General features: G+C 42.3%; 1 protein-coding gene across 1 annotated transcript; it reads left to right on the forward strand.

Moving 5' to 3' along the window:
- The first annotated feature begins 5,539 nt into the window (after window positions 1–5,539).
- On the forward strand, window positions 5,540–14,320 carry nox5 (NADPH oxidase, EF-hand calcium binding domain 5). The gene is made up of 16 exons (XM_037682625.1): window positions 5,540–5,659; window positions 6,713–6,863; window positions 7,113–7,323; window positions 7,421–7,658; window positions 8,674–8,827; window positions 9,971–10,143; window positions 10,244–10,426; window positions 11,529–11,661; window positions 12,076–12,212; window positions 12,288–12,491; window positions 12,639–12,683; window positions 12,963–13,087; window positions 13,354–13,438; window positions 13,519–13,618; window positions 13,930–14,096; window positions 14,189–14,320. Exons 1-16 carry the CDS (start codon window positions 5,540–5,542, stop codon window positions 14,318–14,320), a joined length of 2,358 nt encoding a protein of 785 aa, XP_037538553.1.
- Window positions 14,321–15,758: the final 1,438 nt, after the last annotated feature.

The raw sequence follows: 15,758 nt of genomic DNA on the forward strand, positions 1-15,758 counted from the left end.
AAGGATATTTTGAGATCTCACCTGTTTTCAAACCCATTCAGCAAATTGGGTCGTCGGCCGCGTGCGTCCGCGAATGCAGCGGCTGAGTCCAGTTGGGCTTTGGATGGCTCGCTGGCAGTAGTCCATCTGAAGCTTAACTGAACTTTTTGTTACCTCTTTAAAGAGCTGGTCAGCGCACGGTCAAACGGCCGCGTGCACCTGATGATCCAAATTGTATAGCAAACCATGTTGCCATAAAATTGTATCATCAGCACAACACCGACCCGGCCCACGAACATTATTTTGGCCAGGCCTGAATCCGGGCCAGGCCGGGCTTCAGGCCCGGGTTAGAAATGACCGCTCTAGTTCAAACCTGTGGAAGAATTTTTTTCTTTTATGTTTCCTGTTGATAAAAAAATCTAAAAACAAACTTTCAGATCGTGCCTTAAATTAGTTTCCTCTATGACGTTTTGAATTGTGTTCCAATAAACAGATCTGATTTCATAAATCCTCTGAAATGTCTTTATTTGAATTGATTTTGAGACAGAAATCTCATTATTCTGAAATAAAACAAAGTAAAAAACATTTTTAAACGCACATTGGTTCTTTTTATTGATGAATCTGAGAAATCTTTACAGCGTCCATGTCTTAAACAATGAAACGTGTTGAGCAGCTGCTTAAGGACGGTTCTGCAGATGGAAGTGTGTGTGTGTGTGTGGGTGTGTGTGTGGCAGCTCAACAGGAGGTAGGATGTCTGCTGCAGCTGACAGACTCGGGAGCAGAAACAGTCAGAGGACAGGTAGAAAAAGAGACGGAGGACACAGAGGCGGAGGACAGGGAGACGGAACAGCAGAACTGCAGCAGCTGAGGACGGAGTCTCCTCTGCAGAAGGTAAAACTGATCTGAGAACAGCTTCACTACGAGGCTCTGCAGACCTGAAAATATAATTTCTTCTGTTGTTTTCATAAATATTTCTAACGTTTGTTTCCGGCTGTAGACTTGAAATGTTTTTTTTTGTTTTGTTTTTTGTGTTAAATCTGCATCTTTCAGTTTTGTGGTTACTGAGGATGCTGTTTGTTGGGGGTTTGTCAGAATCTCAAGAAGGAGCAGAGAAAACTAAGTCTGGATGAAGGTTGCATGTTTTGGACTGAATGTTGCTGAATTTCTGTTTCGTGTGAAAACCCAACAAACACGTTGGAGATGTGCAGAACTAACGTTGGCTTTAAATGAACCAACATCTGCTCTCATTTTGACTTATTTACTCTAATTTAAACTTATTTTTGTCTCTGACAGAGTCAAAGACATTAGAGGATAAAGTGAACTGACACAAAGTCTCACAGACTGACCTATAGAATATATTACAATCTTTAAATAGCTCACATGCCTGTGATATAAACAAGTTAAATATAAATTTCTTGAAAATGCATGCCAGCACTTTTATTCTGTTATTTCACCTCTTACTTAACTTATGCATTACGCAGTCCATTTTTCCCGTTGCCTGGAAGTCTGCACTGATTACTCCTATTTTCAAATCTGGTGATCCGACTGATGTTCAAGTTATTGGCCAGTTTCAGTTCTTCCAATTTTTTCCTAAGCTACTTGAACAAATGCTATTTAACCAATTACTTCACCATTTAGAGGTAAATAATATGTTAAGTGATAACCAACATGGCTTTCGTGCTTCTCTATCAACCATGTCAACATTAATATTATTTACTGAACCTATTGAATCTATCAACAGTCTGCTACATGCAGATCTTCAGCAATTTCATTTCTGGCTACAAGAAAATCGCTTGATGATTAATAAAAAAAAAAAACTAAGTATTTTTCCTCACCTAGGAGACATTTCATTATATCCAATCTGCTTACTTTTTTAAACAAACTCCTTTCTATTGTCACTACTTATAAATATCTGGGAATTTTTTTGGTTTCTCATTTATCTTATCACGACCACGTGCAATCCTTATGTACTAAGCTGAAACAAAAAAACGTATGTTTTCTCCAAAATTGGATCAAATTTGGCATCTGTTTCAAACACTTATCTTCATGCCATAATACTTTCAACTATGTCGTACTGTTTACCTGTCTGGTCTCTTACTACTAATGAAATCTTGAAACCCATAGCTAGGCTCTACAATAGGGCCTATAAAATTCATAACAAACTTCTCAGACGGACACTGTGCAGCTCTTTTTTCTTCAAATGCTTTATCTTTTCAAAGTTATGTTTTATACAGCAGTATTAAATTGTATTTTCAGGTTTTTCATGGTGTCAATAATGTAGCTCTTTCTACTTTGAAACAACTGTTATGGCCAGAGATCATTTTTCTATGTTTATACTAAAGCATGGAATGACATTCCACAACATATAAAGTCCATCTCAACATGAGCACTTTTTAAGAATACTCATGCGTGTCAGCTGTTGGACACCTTCTTTTGCAATCACCATTAGTAGTTTGCCGTGTTAATGCTGCTACGCTTGTATTTTGTAATGTGTTTTGTCTGTGTGTCTATTAATGTGATGTGTTAATGGATATCTGCGGTTTTTTATGTCTGCGGAACAGGAACCTGCTGTAAAACAGCAATTATACTGAGCCAGGCCCGATTTCTTTTAATCTTTTCCTGTTTAAAAATTAATTAAATAAATAAATTAAAGATAAAAATGATTTAGCATCATCATTTATATTCTTATTTCTCCTTCCTGGGATTTTGTAAAACCCATAAAAACCTTGAAGACGTGCAGTTTAATCGGGATCAGTGTGCTCTGACTTTAGGTAGCAACACACTGTTGGCAGAAATTAAATTAGCAAAAATGTCCCCATAGACAACAACTGTGTTAAAGTCTAGTTTGGATCTGCAGCTCAAACTTCACAGCAGAACTGTCCTCAGAGTTTAAATGGGTCGCAGGAAGTTGGTCTTTACATGACTGAACTGCAGTTTTTACATTGCTTTGACCCCCCCGACCCCAACTCTCTCAAGGCTATCAAGAAAAACAAATCCCGAAGAATCACATGCCAGTTATATATAAAGCTCACCTTTATGTTTTTACTGTACGCAGGTTGGGTTTTGATGCTGGCAGCTCCACAGTGCGGTCTGTCTCTGTTTTAGTAGATCGATGGATTGTAGTTTGTTGTAGTCCAACACTAAGGCTAGTAGAGAAATTATGCAGCACAAATCACCAGCATCAATTACAATGGCACTGTTGTCCGTGTTCTTTACTGCAGTTTGTCTATAAAAGACATCTCACCTTGTGTAAAACCTGGTGTGGAGGGAGGTGTTTGTGTGTGCATTGCGAACCCTGTCTCTGTTGTTCTCATGCACTTTTGGGCAAGTTCCGTCACATTGGGAGAGGTTGATTGGAAATCTTGTGAATGGATGCACAAACAAACACAAGCACAGCTTTTCATGTGCACCTTGTCATGACAGCCAAGCTGTTATGAGTAAGTGTTTGGCGGCATCCCTTGGTCTCCCTGTGGGAACAAAGGTGGCCATTGTTGGATCCTCAGAGTGTTGGGCAGATGGGGGTGAGTTGCTGACGTAAAACTGGAAAGATGCCCAATAATACTGGGGCAATGGAGCTCACTGGTCTGTTGTGTGTGTGTGGGACTGTGATTCCTGGGGCATTACCCTCAACCAACATGTGCACACACAAGCATCCAGCACAGCCCTTCTCCTACATCCCTCGTCTTCCTTCTGTAGTTACTGATCAATTCTCTGTGTGAAGGTCTTCCTGTAAAACACACATTCCTGTCACAGTGCTCTGAAGAGGATCAACAAGTTTATTTGAAACTACTGTGAAGTCGAAGCAGATGGTCGCTTGTCCTGAGCCTGGTTCTGCTACAGGTTTCTTCCTCATGAGGGAGTTTTTCCTGTCCACGGTTGCCTTCATGCTTGCTCAAGATGAGAGTCTGTGACAAAGTTAAACTCATAGCAGTCTGCTCCTCAGATAAATAATATTAACTTACTTTTTATGTATATGAATGTTTCTATTCAGTGCCTTGAGATGACTTCTGTTGTGACTCGGTGCTATATAAATAAAGCGAATTGAATTGAATTTTTTTAGCTCTTTTTGCACAAACACAGGTCAGAGTTCCCAGCAATTCTGGAAATCAGGGAAAACCTGGAAAACAACTTTATTTTTTCTGACAACGTAAATGGAAATTTTATCGCTGACCTTCTGACTAAACGATTATCTTTCTGAGATTTAAACATGTTCAAGTATTAATGCTAGTAACACTGAATCCATGTTCTGCTTCAGTGTACACAGTACCTCACAGACTGGCTGTTTAGTTTCTGATATTATACAGTATAGTTAATTATTAGGAATATGCATGTACTGTAGGCTGCGGTTTACTTCCTGTTATCTCCGAATGTGACTGCTGCCACCTATGATGCTAAATTCTGAGTGTTTCGTGCGACAGAATTTCAGGATTTACTCAGAGAATTTTGATTTCATGAAATGCTGGAAACCCTACAGGTTAGAATGGAAGATTTTTACTGATTTTATCACAGAATGTCCAAATTAGAGTCTGATGAAGTCACATTTTCTTGACTTTCCAATAATTTTGCAAACATTCTTTACTCTTCTTTTACAGTTGTCCAATTGTAGGTGTTTGTCTTCTTCCATCCAGTGTGTCTCTGTTGTAGGACTTAGGTTTCTCTCAAATACCTCCAGAGGTCAGAGGTCACACTCCCAAACTCTCATTGACTTCCATCATTTCTGAGGTCAGTTTTTGCTTCCAAACAGGAAGTGAAGGCTCATTTTAACTTGTAATATCTTCTCTATAAAACCCTGTAGAACCATCAGACAGAACCTGTGGTACTATCAGAACCTTCAGCTGCTCAAAGGTCAAGAAATTATTTGATCCCACTTCTAGTTTCCACAGAGAGACACTTTGTCTGAGGCTTATTTTTTGCTGTTTTTTCCTTTTGCCTGCCTTGTAAAGTTCTGCAGCCCCTGCCTTCTCTGCTCCTTCAGAAAAGCAGGAATCACCATGGCAACCACTGACTCAGCAAATTGTGGTTCTTCTGTATTACCGAGCATGCTTTTATTCCTCCTATGTTTCCATCCATTTTGATGTTCCAGAAGGATTCAGTCAGTGGGTCAGCAGGAAACAGGAAGACGTTTTACCCTGGAGTTTCAAAATAAATCTCATAAACCAGCTTCAGTATAAGAGGCTAGCTCTGTCACAGCTTGGATTATGAAAAAGGACGCCCCAGGTTCCTGTTGAGCTTTAGAAAAGAAAAGTTGATGGAACCTTCAACATTTCTGTTCTAGTTTTTAAATGTCATTTTCCAGTTTCAGAGCTGCAGAAAAATCAGCCAAAGATGAAAAGCTGAAGGATGAGGAGTTTAGGTTATGGAAACAAAGAAGTGAAATTTATCTAAAAACCTGGTTCTAATCATCAGCAGGATCCTCAAAAAGCTTTGCGAAGTTACAAAATGCTTTACAGCAAGTAAAAACAGATTTTTATAAATAATCATAAAATGAGAACAACAGCAACAAATTAGATCACAAACAAATAATGAGCATATTACATGATGGATGTGTTTCTGCAGCAACATGGGTTCTGACGAAGACGCTCGCTGGCTGGAGTGGGTCGCTAAACAGTTTGAGAGCATCGCAGGAGAGGACAAGGAGATCGACCTCCACGAGTTTAAAACTGCCCTGAAAGTTAAAGAGGTGAGAAACGCCAGGAGCTGATGGATAAATTCAGGTTTATTTTCAGAGCTGAAATAAAATCCAACCAATCAGCTGTAAGTTTATCTTTGAAGATTTTAGACCATGAAAAATGTGGAACCGTAAACAAGCTCAAAATGTACAAATTTTATTTGTTTAACATCTTGTAGCCATAAAGGACGAACACAAAACAGAAAATTTAGCATCTAATCCAGTGGGCACCAGTCCCACACCTGTCCAAATCTGTCCCATACCTGAAAGCCGTGATGCTGTTAGTGATCTCCGCTTCACCACTTGAAGCTCACCCTTAATAAAAGCGAAGTCCTCTGCCAGGGCAGCCTTAATCTCCAATCTAATTATCGCCAAAATGTGTGTTCTTATTGAAGCCAGAATGTCCGAGTTCAGGGTTGATCTCTCTGGAGCCTGGTGAGGGCGGAGCCGATTCCCCGGTTCTAGAAGCACAATGGCTCGAGGCGGTGTCAGGCCCAGTGGTTGCAGAACACGTGGCCTTGAATTTCTTTACTTTGGATGTCATTTTGCAGCTCTGACGAGTCAGTCATACGACAATGTCGATTACTGAAACATCCAAGGCAGAGGCAACGAGAATATCCTCACGAAAGGCAGTTTTTAGGCAGTAATGACGGGAGTCGAGCAAAAACGCAACCTAAAGTGCCGCCGCCATCTTGTCCCCTTTCTCAATGTATTTATTTTAATTATTTTGAAAAAACAAGAATTGGACTTTAGGAAGCTATTTGACATTTTATTTATTGATCATCAAAGTCTGACCTTGGATTAGATGGGTTGAACTTCTCCTGACCAGCAGGCCTCAGAGGATGGGTTGAGAACAAGAAACTGAGCTGAAAGCTGAAAATAGCTAAATGCTTGCTAAAAGTCAAAAGTAGTAGAAAGTTAGCCAAATGCCCCTGACCTCTGTAGGCAGCGATGCAGCAAGTTGCTCCTCTTCCTCTGATTCTCCAGAGATGCAGCAGCTCTCAGCATATTCTGCTACAAACGCTTTGTTTGTTGGTTTGTTTGTTTTTGCTTGTTTGTGGTCAGTCCTTCTTTGCAGAGCGTTTCTTCTCTCTGTTCGATGCGGACCGGAGCGGGTCCATTAGTCTGGAGGAGCTGCTCAAAGCTCTGGACCTCCTGATCCACGGGACTGAGACCGACAAGCTACGCTTCCTGTTTCAGGTCTACGATGTAGACGGTCAGTTTCACAGAACATAGACCTCCAGAACCAAAACAGACCTCCAGAACCAAAACAAACCTCCAAAACCACAACACAGATCACCAGAACCAGAACACAGACCTCCAGAATCATAACACAAAAGGTTTTAGATCAGTCTGATTGTCCTGAACTTGTTCCACTGACCTGCAGATATTGGGTCAAAAGGTTCTGATCTTTCAGAATCTTCAGGGTTCTGTTTCTGAATGCCCTGGTTGTTTGTGCTGACAGGCAGTGGTTCCATCGACCCAGATGAGCTGAAAACGGTTCTGAAGTCATGTCTGCAGGAGAGTGCCATCTCTCTGCCAGAGGAGAAACTGGACGACCTGACCCTGGTTCTGTTCGAGTCAGCTGATAAGGACAACAGCGGTTCCATCACCTTCGAGGAGCTCAAAGCTGAACTGGAGAACTTTCCAGAGGTGATGGAGAACCTGACCATCAGGTGAGCCTTTAGAACTGCGTCTGCAGGTTCTGCGGGAAGAAAGGAGTCCCATCAGACACTTTTCATGAACCAGCAGACCTCTGGTTCTCCTCCACAGTGCTGCCAACTGGCTGAAGCCTCCTGATGTGGACCAGAAGAAGCCTCAGACCCATCGGTACCTGACCCGGACCTACTGGCAGAACAACAGCCGGAAGCTGCTGTTCCTGTGTGTGTACGCCCTCCTGAACCTGCTGCTGTTTGTTGGCGCCGTTCTGTACCACAGCTACGGCGGTGGCTGGTTCATGCTGGCCAAGGGTTGTGGCCAGTGTCTCAACTTCAACTGCACCTTCGTCATGGTACCAGAACCGCAGAAAAGGACTCAAATTCTGCTTTTATAGCAATAAAGTGATTCTGATCGAGCTGTTAGCTGAACTTCTCAGCCCGGTCTGGATGAAGTTTCTAAAATATCTGATGAAAACTGGACAAGTGGAGAACAAAAAGAATTATCCATTATATTTACCCGCTTCTTCAGTTTCGGGTCACGGGGGTCACTGGTGCCCATGTCCAACCAACACTGTGAGAGAAGTGGGGTACACCCTGGACAGGTCTCCAGTCCATCACAGGGACACATAGAGACAAATGAGACAAACAGCCATTCACTCTCTCACTCACACCTAGGGACAATTTAGAGTCACCAATCAGCCTAACATGCATGTTTTTGGTCTGTGGGAGGAAACCGGAGTACCCGGAGAAAACCCACGAATGCACGGAGAGAACATGCAAACTCCACCCAGAAAGACCCCAGTCCAGGATTTGAACCGGTGACCTTCTCACTGAGAGGAGGCATCTCTACCAAAATGAACCATCAGGTCTAAAAATAAAACTTTCTGAAAGTTTGAATCTGAATGTCCAAATTCCAACAAAGACCAGAACCAGAACCTGAAAGATGCTTCAGTCTTCAACTAACAGATCTTTGAGAATCACGTTATTGGAACTAAAATCCTTCCTGTCAAACTGGTTTATCTTTGCTGTTTTTCATTGACTTAAAGTCAAAAACGTTCAAAGACAAACTTTGAAAGACCTTCAGAACATCAGAACTTATTTAGAAATGTTTACAGTGGCCATGGCCAGGACTGGATCAGGAGTTCTGAACAGTTAGGAGCCTGGTGTGTCTCGTTCTGTCCAGTAGGAGGCAGCAGAAGTCCACGTGTGTTGGACAACAGAACTGATGGCCCAGAGTACTGATCCAATTTATCCAAACTGATTGTTGCTGTTCTGTAAGAACCAGGTCCATTTGAGTTCTGAACAGTAGACCATGGTTCAGTTTGTCCTGATCCGTTCAGGCCCCCTCACCTGTCCGTGTGTGTCCAGGTGCTGATGCTGCGTCGCTGTTTAACCTGGATCAGAGCCACCTGGGTGGTCCGGCTCCTACCTCTGGACCAGAACATCCTGCTGCATCAGATCGTGGGCTACGCCATCCTCTTCTTCACTGTGGTGCACACTGCCGCGCACGTTGTTAACTTTGGTACACATGCACACACAAAACTGACCTGACTGTTTCCATGAAAACAAGTTTGACAAAAGTTTGTTTAACTGTGCAGGTGCAACTTTATTAAAGTACTGAAGAAACTGATTTTCAGCAACAAAATACTCAAACAAACTAAATTAAAAAAAACAACACCTGAGAACTAGAAGCTGAAACTGAGCTGAAAGCTGAAAATAGCTAAATGCTTGCTTAAAGTCAAAAGTAGTAGAAAGTTAGTCAAATGCTAAAAGTAACAAAATTCTAACCAAATAAGCAAAATGTTAAAGTTAAAAGTAGTAAAGCACACGCTAAAACTAACAAAATGCTAGCTAAAAGCTACAAGTAGCAAATGGCTATCTAAAACCTAAAATGATCAAAAAGCTAGCTAAATGCTAAAAGTAACAGAGCAATCCAAAAGTGGCAAAATACTATCAAAACTTAAAAATAGCGAAAGGCTAACAAAAAAAACTAAATACCGGTGATAGCTAAAAGCTAAAAAAGTATCAAATGATTTGCTAACACCAAAATGTTGCATAAAATTATGTAATTTAGCAGAACAATAGCTTTTAACTAAAATTATCATTAGCAGAATTAATAATTGCATTACCTGTTTGTTCCCTCGTGGCTCCATTTTCAGGAAGCATAGTGTTCCTCTCCACTGCTAAACTGACAACAGCCAGATTTATCTGCCTCCAAATGAAAAGCTCTGTCTGCTAGACCTTTTTTTGACTGCCTTAATGAGACGGCCTTGGTTGTTCCTAATTGTTTTTCATTTTAATGAGGAAAAAACCCGATGGTTCTGCCTCTTTACATCTTGCTTCCTTCGCCCAGTACATCAAACCAAGTGTCACAAATTTATCAGCTCAAATTTAGGGGTCAAAATTGATGTTCATCTTAAATTTGACAGATAAAATCTGGTTTCTTTCATTTGAGGCAGATTGCCAAGACAAGGCCCATTCTTTCTCAGCAGCTGTTTGAAATAATGATTCATATATATTTTGATATATAACCAAATATAGCACTAAATATTCTGGAATAGTTAGAAAACAAAACAGGAAAAAAAATGTGTATGTGCTGACTCAGCATAAAGAAAACCGAAGCAGACTGTTCTGCCTGTTCTGTGTTCTGGTTCTGTTGTCTCAGCCCGGATGTCAGCGAGCAGTGAGTTCAGTCTGTGGGAGTACCTGCTGACCACGAGACCGGGGGTTGGCTGGGTGAAGGGGACAGCGTCTCTTACCGGAGTCATCCTGCAGCTGCTGATCTTCCTCATGGTGATCTGTTCCAGCACCTTCGTACGACGCAGTGGACACTTCGAGGTCCGGGTTCAGTACAGCTCTTCGACTACATGAAGCTGGTTCTGTTAGCTTTCATATTGAATATGACACACAGTAACTCTGTGGGTTTTGTCTCCTCCAGGTGTTCTACTGGACCCACCTGTCCTACATCTGGGTCTGGATCCTCCTCATCATCCACTGTGCAAACTTCTGGAAGTGGTTTGTGGTTCCAGGTTTGGTTTTCCTGCTGGAGAAGATCGTAGGAAACGCTGTGTCTCGAATGGGAGGTCTTTACATCGTGGAGGTCAACCTGCTGCCGTCCAAGGTCTCCAGAACAATCCTACAACAGGTTCCACTGAGTCATTATTTATTCATCTAAAACTGGTACCAGCTCCTGATCCAACAGAACCTCTCCAAAACCTGAACACTTAGTGGTTCTCTCTAGGACTTCATCAGCCTCTCTCCTGGTTCTGGAGGAATTCTGGCCCACTCTTTTTTTCCATCATTGCTTTAGTTCATTGAGGGTTCTGTTTATCTCTCTGAAGGTCCACCACATTGTTTCAGTCAGGTTCAGGTTCTAGACTCTGACTGGTCCTTGGTTCTACCCTTTTTGACCCGTTCTGTTGTAGATCAGCTGCTGTGTTTGGGGTCATGGTTCTGTTAGACCCGGTTTGATCCAAGCTTCAGCTGTTGGACAGATGGATTCACATCTGGCTCCAGAACCCTTTGGTCTACAGAGGAGTTCCTGGACTACTCATTGACTGACAGGAGCCCAAACCATCAGCCCTCCATCACCGTGCTGACAGCTGGCAGGAGCTGTTTGCTGCAGTGCATTCTGGGTAAACATCTGTACTTTGGTCTTGTTCTGGTCCAGAAGTCTTATGGTTCCTTTAGATGAAACTGTCCGAAGATAAGTTGTACTGCCATGTTGTTTTTAGAGAGAAGAGGGCATGACATTTGACCTTTGACCTGCTGACTGAGGCCTGTAGAGTCACTGCAAGGTCTGACCTTCAGGGTGAATCAGCTGTCTGAAATGTTTTCCATGTGTGAATAATCTTTCTGTAGAAGGACAGACTTCAAATGACCTTTGACCCTGCCCTTATTGACTGGCAGCAGCAGCTTCTGCTTATTTGAAGTCATTGCTGATGTCTTTCTGCCTTGGTGTTGTGTTAACACACACCTGGATGCTCCAGACCAGCTGAACCTCCTGATGAGGATCGGTTCATCAGCAGCTCCTGATCCTGAACCTCTGAGGTCCAGTGGAAGCAACGGGGCTAGAACCATTTTTACAATTTTTAGTTAAATAAATGGTGACGTGGTGTAATATGTTACATGTTGTTTTAACTAAATTTATCTTAACGTTAAACATGACGTCCTCTTTCAGAAACAAAGAGACTTGAGTTAGCAAACTTCTATCTGACTTTCAGGTGACTCACCTGGTGATCAGACGTCCTCAGTTCTTCCAGTTCAAACCTGGAGATTACATCTACATCAACATCCCAAAGATCGCCAAGTACGAGTGGCACCCATTCACCATCAGCAGCGCCCCGGAGCAGCCCGGTGCGTCTGGCATGGACCTGCAGCCACACATTTATTTTTAAACGGATTTAGAGACGTTTGTTGTGTCCAGACGATTCATAAAGAAGGTTGATGGACGGCAGGGGTTGCATCATCATCCTTCAACATTTGTGCAGAAATGTTCTAGTTTCCTTTTTGTTTTTGTTGTTGGGTTAATTAGATTTTAAACAATCAAACTAAAGAATAAATTATAAATTGACGTTTTTGTTCCATTTCATTGTTTTGTAATTCTTCTCGGAGGGTTTATTTCAATCACATTCTTGTTATTAATAATTATTGATTAGCCTAAATATTGATCAGACCTGCAGTGTGAGTATTAAGACCTGATTCTGAAGGTCAGCATGGAGGGTTTCAGACCACTCATAGGGTTGTTGTTCTGTGACCTTTGACCTGCAGACACTTTGTGGCTTCACGTGCGTTCCATGGGCCAGTGGACCAACCGTCTGTATGAGTACTTCAGACAGACGGAGAGTCAGGACCTTCATCCCAAGAATCTGACCACGAGTCTGAAGAGGCACCGACAGCAGGAGAAGGTCAGTGAGGAACGTCTGAGGAACGTCTGAGGAACATCTGGCTGCAGGAACTCAAAGTTCTCTGTATGCTTCCAGAAGGACGACATGTTCAACTCCTCTGACGCCAACAGAGCCGTGGCGTCCAACAAGGACGACTCCATCGAGCTGACCTTGTTCCGTCAGAATGGCTCGGAGTCTGGAGCAGGTGCAGCCTCAGAGTCTGGGTCTCAGGACCCCCCAACACAGCCTCCGGATGAGCCGGGACCAGCAGAAAGAGGAGAGGTCGTCCAACTCAGAGAGGTGTTGATTGGAACGTAAAATAAAGTTGATAACGATAAAAGAACACATCATCCTCTACAACATTTACTCCTTTTAGTCCTTTTTTACAAAAAGTTTATATGATAACGTTTTCACATTATGGTTCTGATTACTTCTTGTTAACTGCAGATGTCGGCCAAGTTCAGTGAGAACCACAGATTCTGCAACATCAAGGTAAGGATTTGTTAAAAACAAGACAATCTTCTGCAGCTCTACATCCTTCTCTGCTGTGCTTTAGCTCTTTGACTGCAGAGGACCTGGGTTGCCGTGGCAACTATAGAAGTGATTGACATGAGTCACTGACTCTGATTGGTTGTTTTAAATCAGGAGGTTGATCCAGTTGAAGCTGATTTTCTCTCAGGTTTTATTCAGTCATATTTCAGAGTCCATGAAGCTACAGGTCCTCTGAGAACCTTCTCAGGTGGTTCTGAGCGGGTTTGTTTTATGTGTCAGTGCTACGTAGACGGACCGTATGGGACCCCGACACGGCAGATCTTCGCCTCTGAACACGCTGTCCTAATCGGAGCAGGAATCGGCATCACACCCTTCGCCTCGATCCTGCAGAGCATCATGTACCGGTTAGATCCTGGTCCACGTCCAAAACCACTTAATTTGTATTTCTATTGTTTTTCCCACAAACATTTTTACACAATAACATCATAAAAAAACACAGTTTACTTTTTCTAACAACCAAATAATATCTGTTTCAAATACTGTATGACTGCACCAGGAACAATTAATTTCTTCTCTGATGCTCACCACATGATGAAAGTAGCCTGACCTGGGTGTGTCTGTTTGTTTGTTTGTTTGTCTGTTTGTTTGTTTGTTTGTCTGTTTGTCTCAGGTACCGGATGAGGAAGCACCACTGTCCCAGCTGTAACTACTCGTGGTGCGAAAACATTAAAGACAGCGACATGAAGCTGCGTAAAGTAAGAGCCCGGCGTCCTTCAGCCTCCATGTTCCCTCATCCGGCCCATCAGAACCGAACTCGTGTGTTTGTTCCCTGCAGGTTGACTTCATCTGGATCAACCGGGACCAGAAGGCCTTTGAGTGGTTCGTCAGTCTGCTGACCAAACTGGAGCTGGACCAGGCTGATGAGGAGCCCGAAGGTGGACCAGCTTCCTCAGTTAGAATTACAAAAACCGATGAGTCTCGAGTTCTAAAACGAACTTTAAATAAAGGCCTAGCGTTCTCATGCGCCACAGAAACTGTTAACTGTGGCGGCCATCTTTAATTGGTTTGACTGTTAAAAGCTTATCAGCTACACCTCCAGTGATTATTTTCTAAAGGTTTCATTAAAAATGTGCCCAGTGGTTCACGAGACACGAGCTGAATCCTTTATTTCTAAACATCTGATTTTGAATCTTTTGATTTCAGAACAGCTGATTTCAGACAGACTTTTTGAATTCTGATTCTTCAGGTCGCTTCCTGGAGATGCACATGTACATGACGTCCGCGCTCAGTAAGAATGACATGAAGGCCATCGGCCTGCAGATGGCGCTCGACCTGCTGGCCAAGAAGGAGAAGAAGGACTCCATCACGGGCCTGAGGACCAGAACCCAGCCAGGTCGACCCCAGTGGGAGAAGGTAGGACTTCAGTCATCTGTCCTCTGATGGTTCCGAGCTGCTGCCGCCTCTGGACCATAATGTTGTGTTGTGTGCGTCTTTGTGTCTTGCAGGTGTTTCAGAAACTCTCTCAGGAGAATAAAGGGAAAGTTCATGTATTTTACTGCGGTGCTCCATCTCTGGCCAAAGCTATCAAAGCTCAGTGTGAAAACTTTGGCTTCAACTTCTACAAAGAAAACTTCTGAGGATGCCATGACGTCTACTGCTGCTTGTGTTTTTATATCGTTATGGGTACCAACAACTGACAGATCACAGAGTCCTGAGGTCCAGACTGTGGTTCTTACGAGTCCAAAAGGGTTTCTGTGGGTTTAACATTAGTTTTAGCATGAAGTTGCAGGCCATGTCTCACCAGGCTGCATCTGTTCAGAATGAGTCCAGTGACATTCTGGTTTTAGGGCTGGATGTTTAGTTGTGATGATTAGAGTAATGACTAATGGACAACAGAGCCAGCAGCATGTCAGTAAAATATCACCCGCCTTACATTTCTGACAAGAGCACTTGGTTGTTTTAAACTGTGTTTAAATTGTTTTCAGAAGAATTAAACAGAAAAGTAATGGAATCATGAACCAAAATGATCCCGGTCAGTCCTTTTCATTTCAGCCCATTTGTGCTTCCTGTCAGCTTGAATTCTTTAATAAAAACTGTTAATCTTCATCAGTCAGACTGCAGGTCTGTCAAAGACCAGCTGGCAGGTCTGTCGAAGACCAGCTGGCAGGTCTGTCCTGTAGGATGGAGTCTCACTTTCTGTTCCTTTTCCAGCAGAAATCTCTGTTTGGACTGGACAATCACCAACCTGTTTAACTTAGAACAAAACTCCTGTGTACACTTGTTAAGAATGTTAAAAATATTGTTTTTATTTTAGAATGTGTTGAGAAAAGGCTGGATTGTAGATTTAGTTGATTTTTTTTTGTTTGTTTTATTTCTGGCTTGGGGCCCAAGTTAACTTTTATCCATTAGACCACGAGCCTCATAACAGTTATTTTATTAATTGAAACATTTTTACCCTAAAACACAGGTTGTGTCAGGCATGGTTTGTTTTAAATTCATCTTTGTGTTTTTAAATCTAACACTGTGTAAGTTAAGAGCCAACAGTCATGCGCTCAGCACGCACATCTGTTCAATAAACAAAACTCAGATGTACAGAAAATAAAAAGGAAAAAAAAAAATCAAGAATTTTTAAAAATGTGTTGTTGAAACGGAACTGTTTGCAATCATTGTAAGAGATTATTCCTGCTTCCATCAGTTATATCTTCTTTGTAGGGGTCATTTGATATGAACCATCTAATCCTCTGTTATATTTTGTTGTTTTATTTTAATAAACCTTTGAGCAATCCTATTTTTTTCTCCACACTATGTTTTTATTATTTGGGTGTTACATTGAAGCTGCTGTTTTATTTGATGTTTTGGTCGTACAAATTAGTACGGAGCCCTGTAAGGGCCATAAAGGAAAAAAGTTACAGCATGGAGCAGCCCTTTTGTGTGTCTCTCCCAGGGCTTAATTGATCAATGCCATAATGCAAATGGTGGTGGTGTGTGTGTGTGTGGGGGCGGGGGGGGGGGGGGGGGGGTGTGTGTGTGTGTCAGGTGGGCGTGGGGTAGGTGTGTGTCAGGTGGGGCGGAAGA

This window comes from Nematolebias whitei, chromosome 10 (genome assembly GCF_014905685.2).
Source record: "Nematolebias whitei isolate Nwh7 chromosome 10, NemWhi1, whole genome shotgun sequence".
NCBI lineage: Eukaryota > Metazoa > Chordata > Actinopteri > Cyprinodontiformes > Rivulidae > Nematolebias > Nematolebias whitei.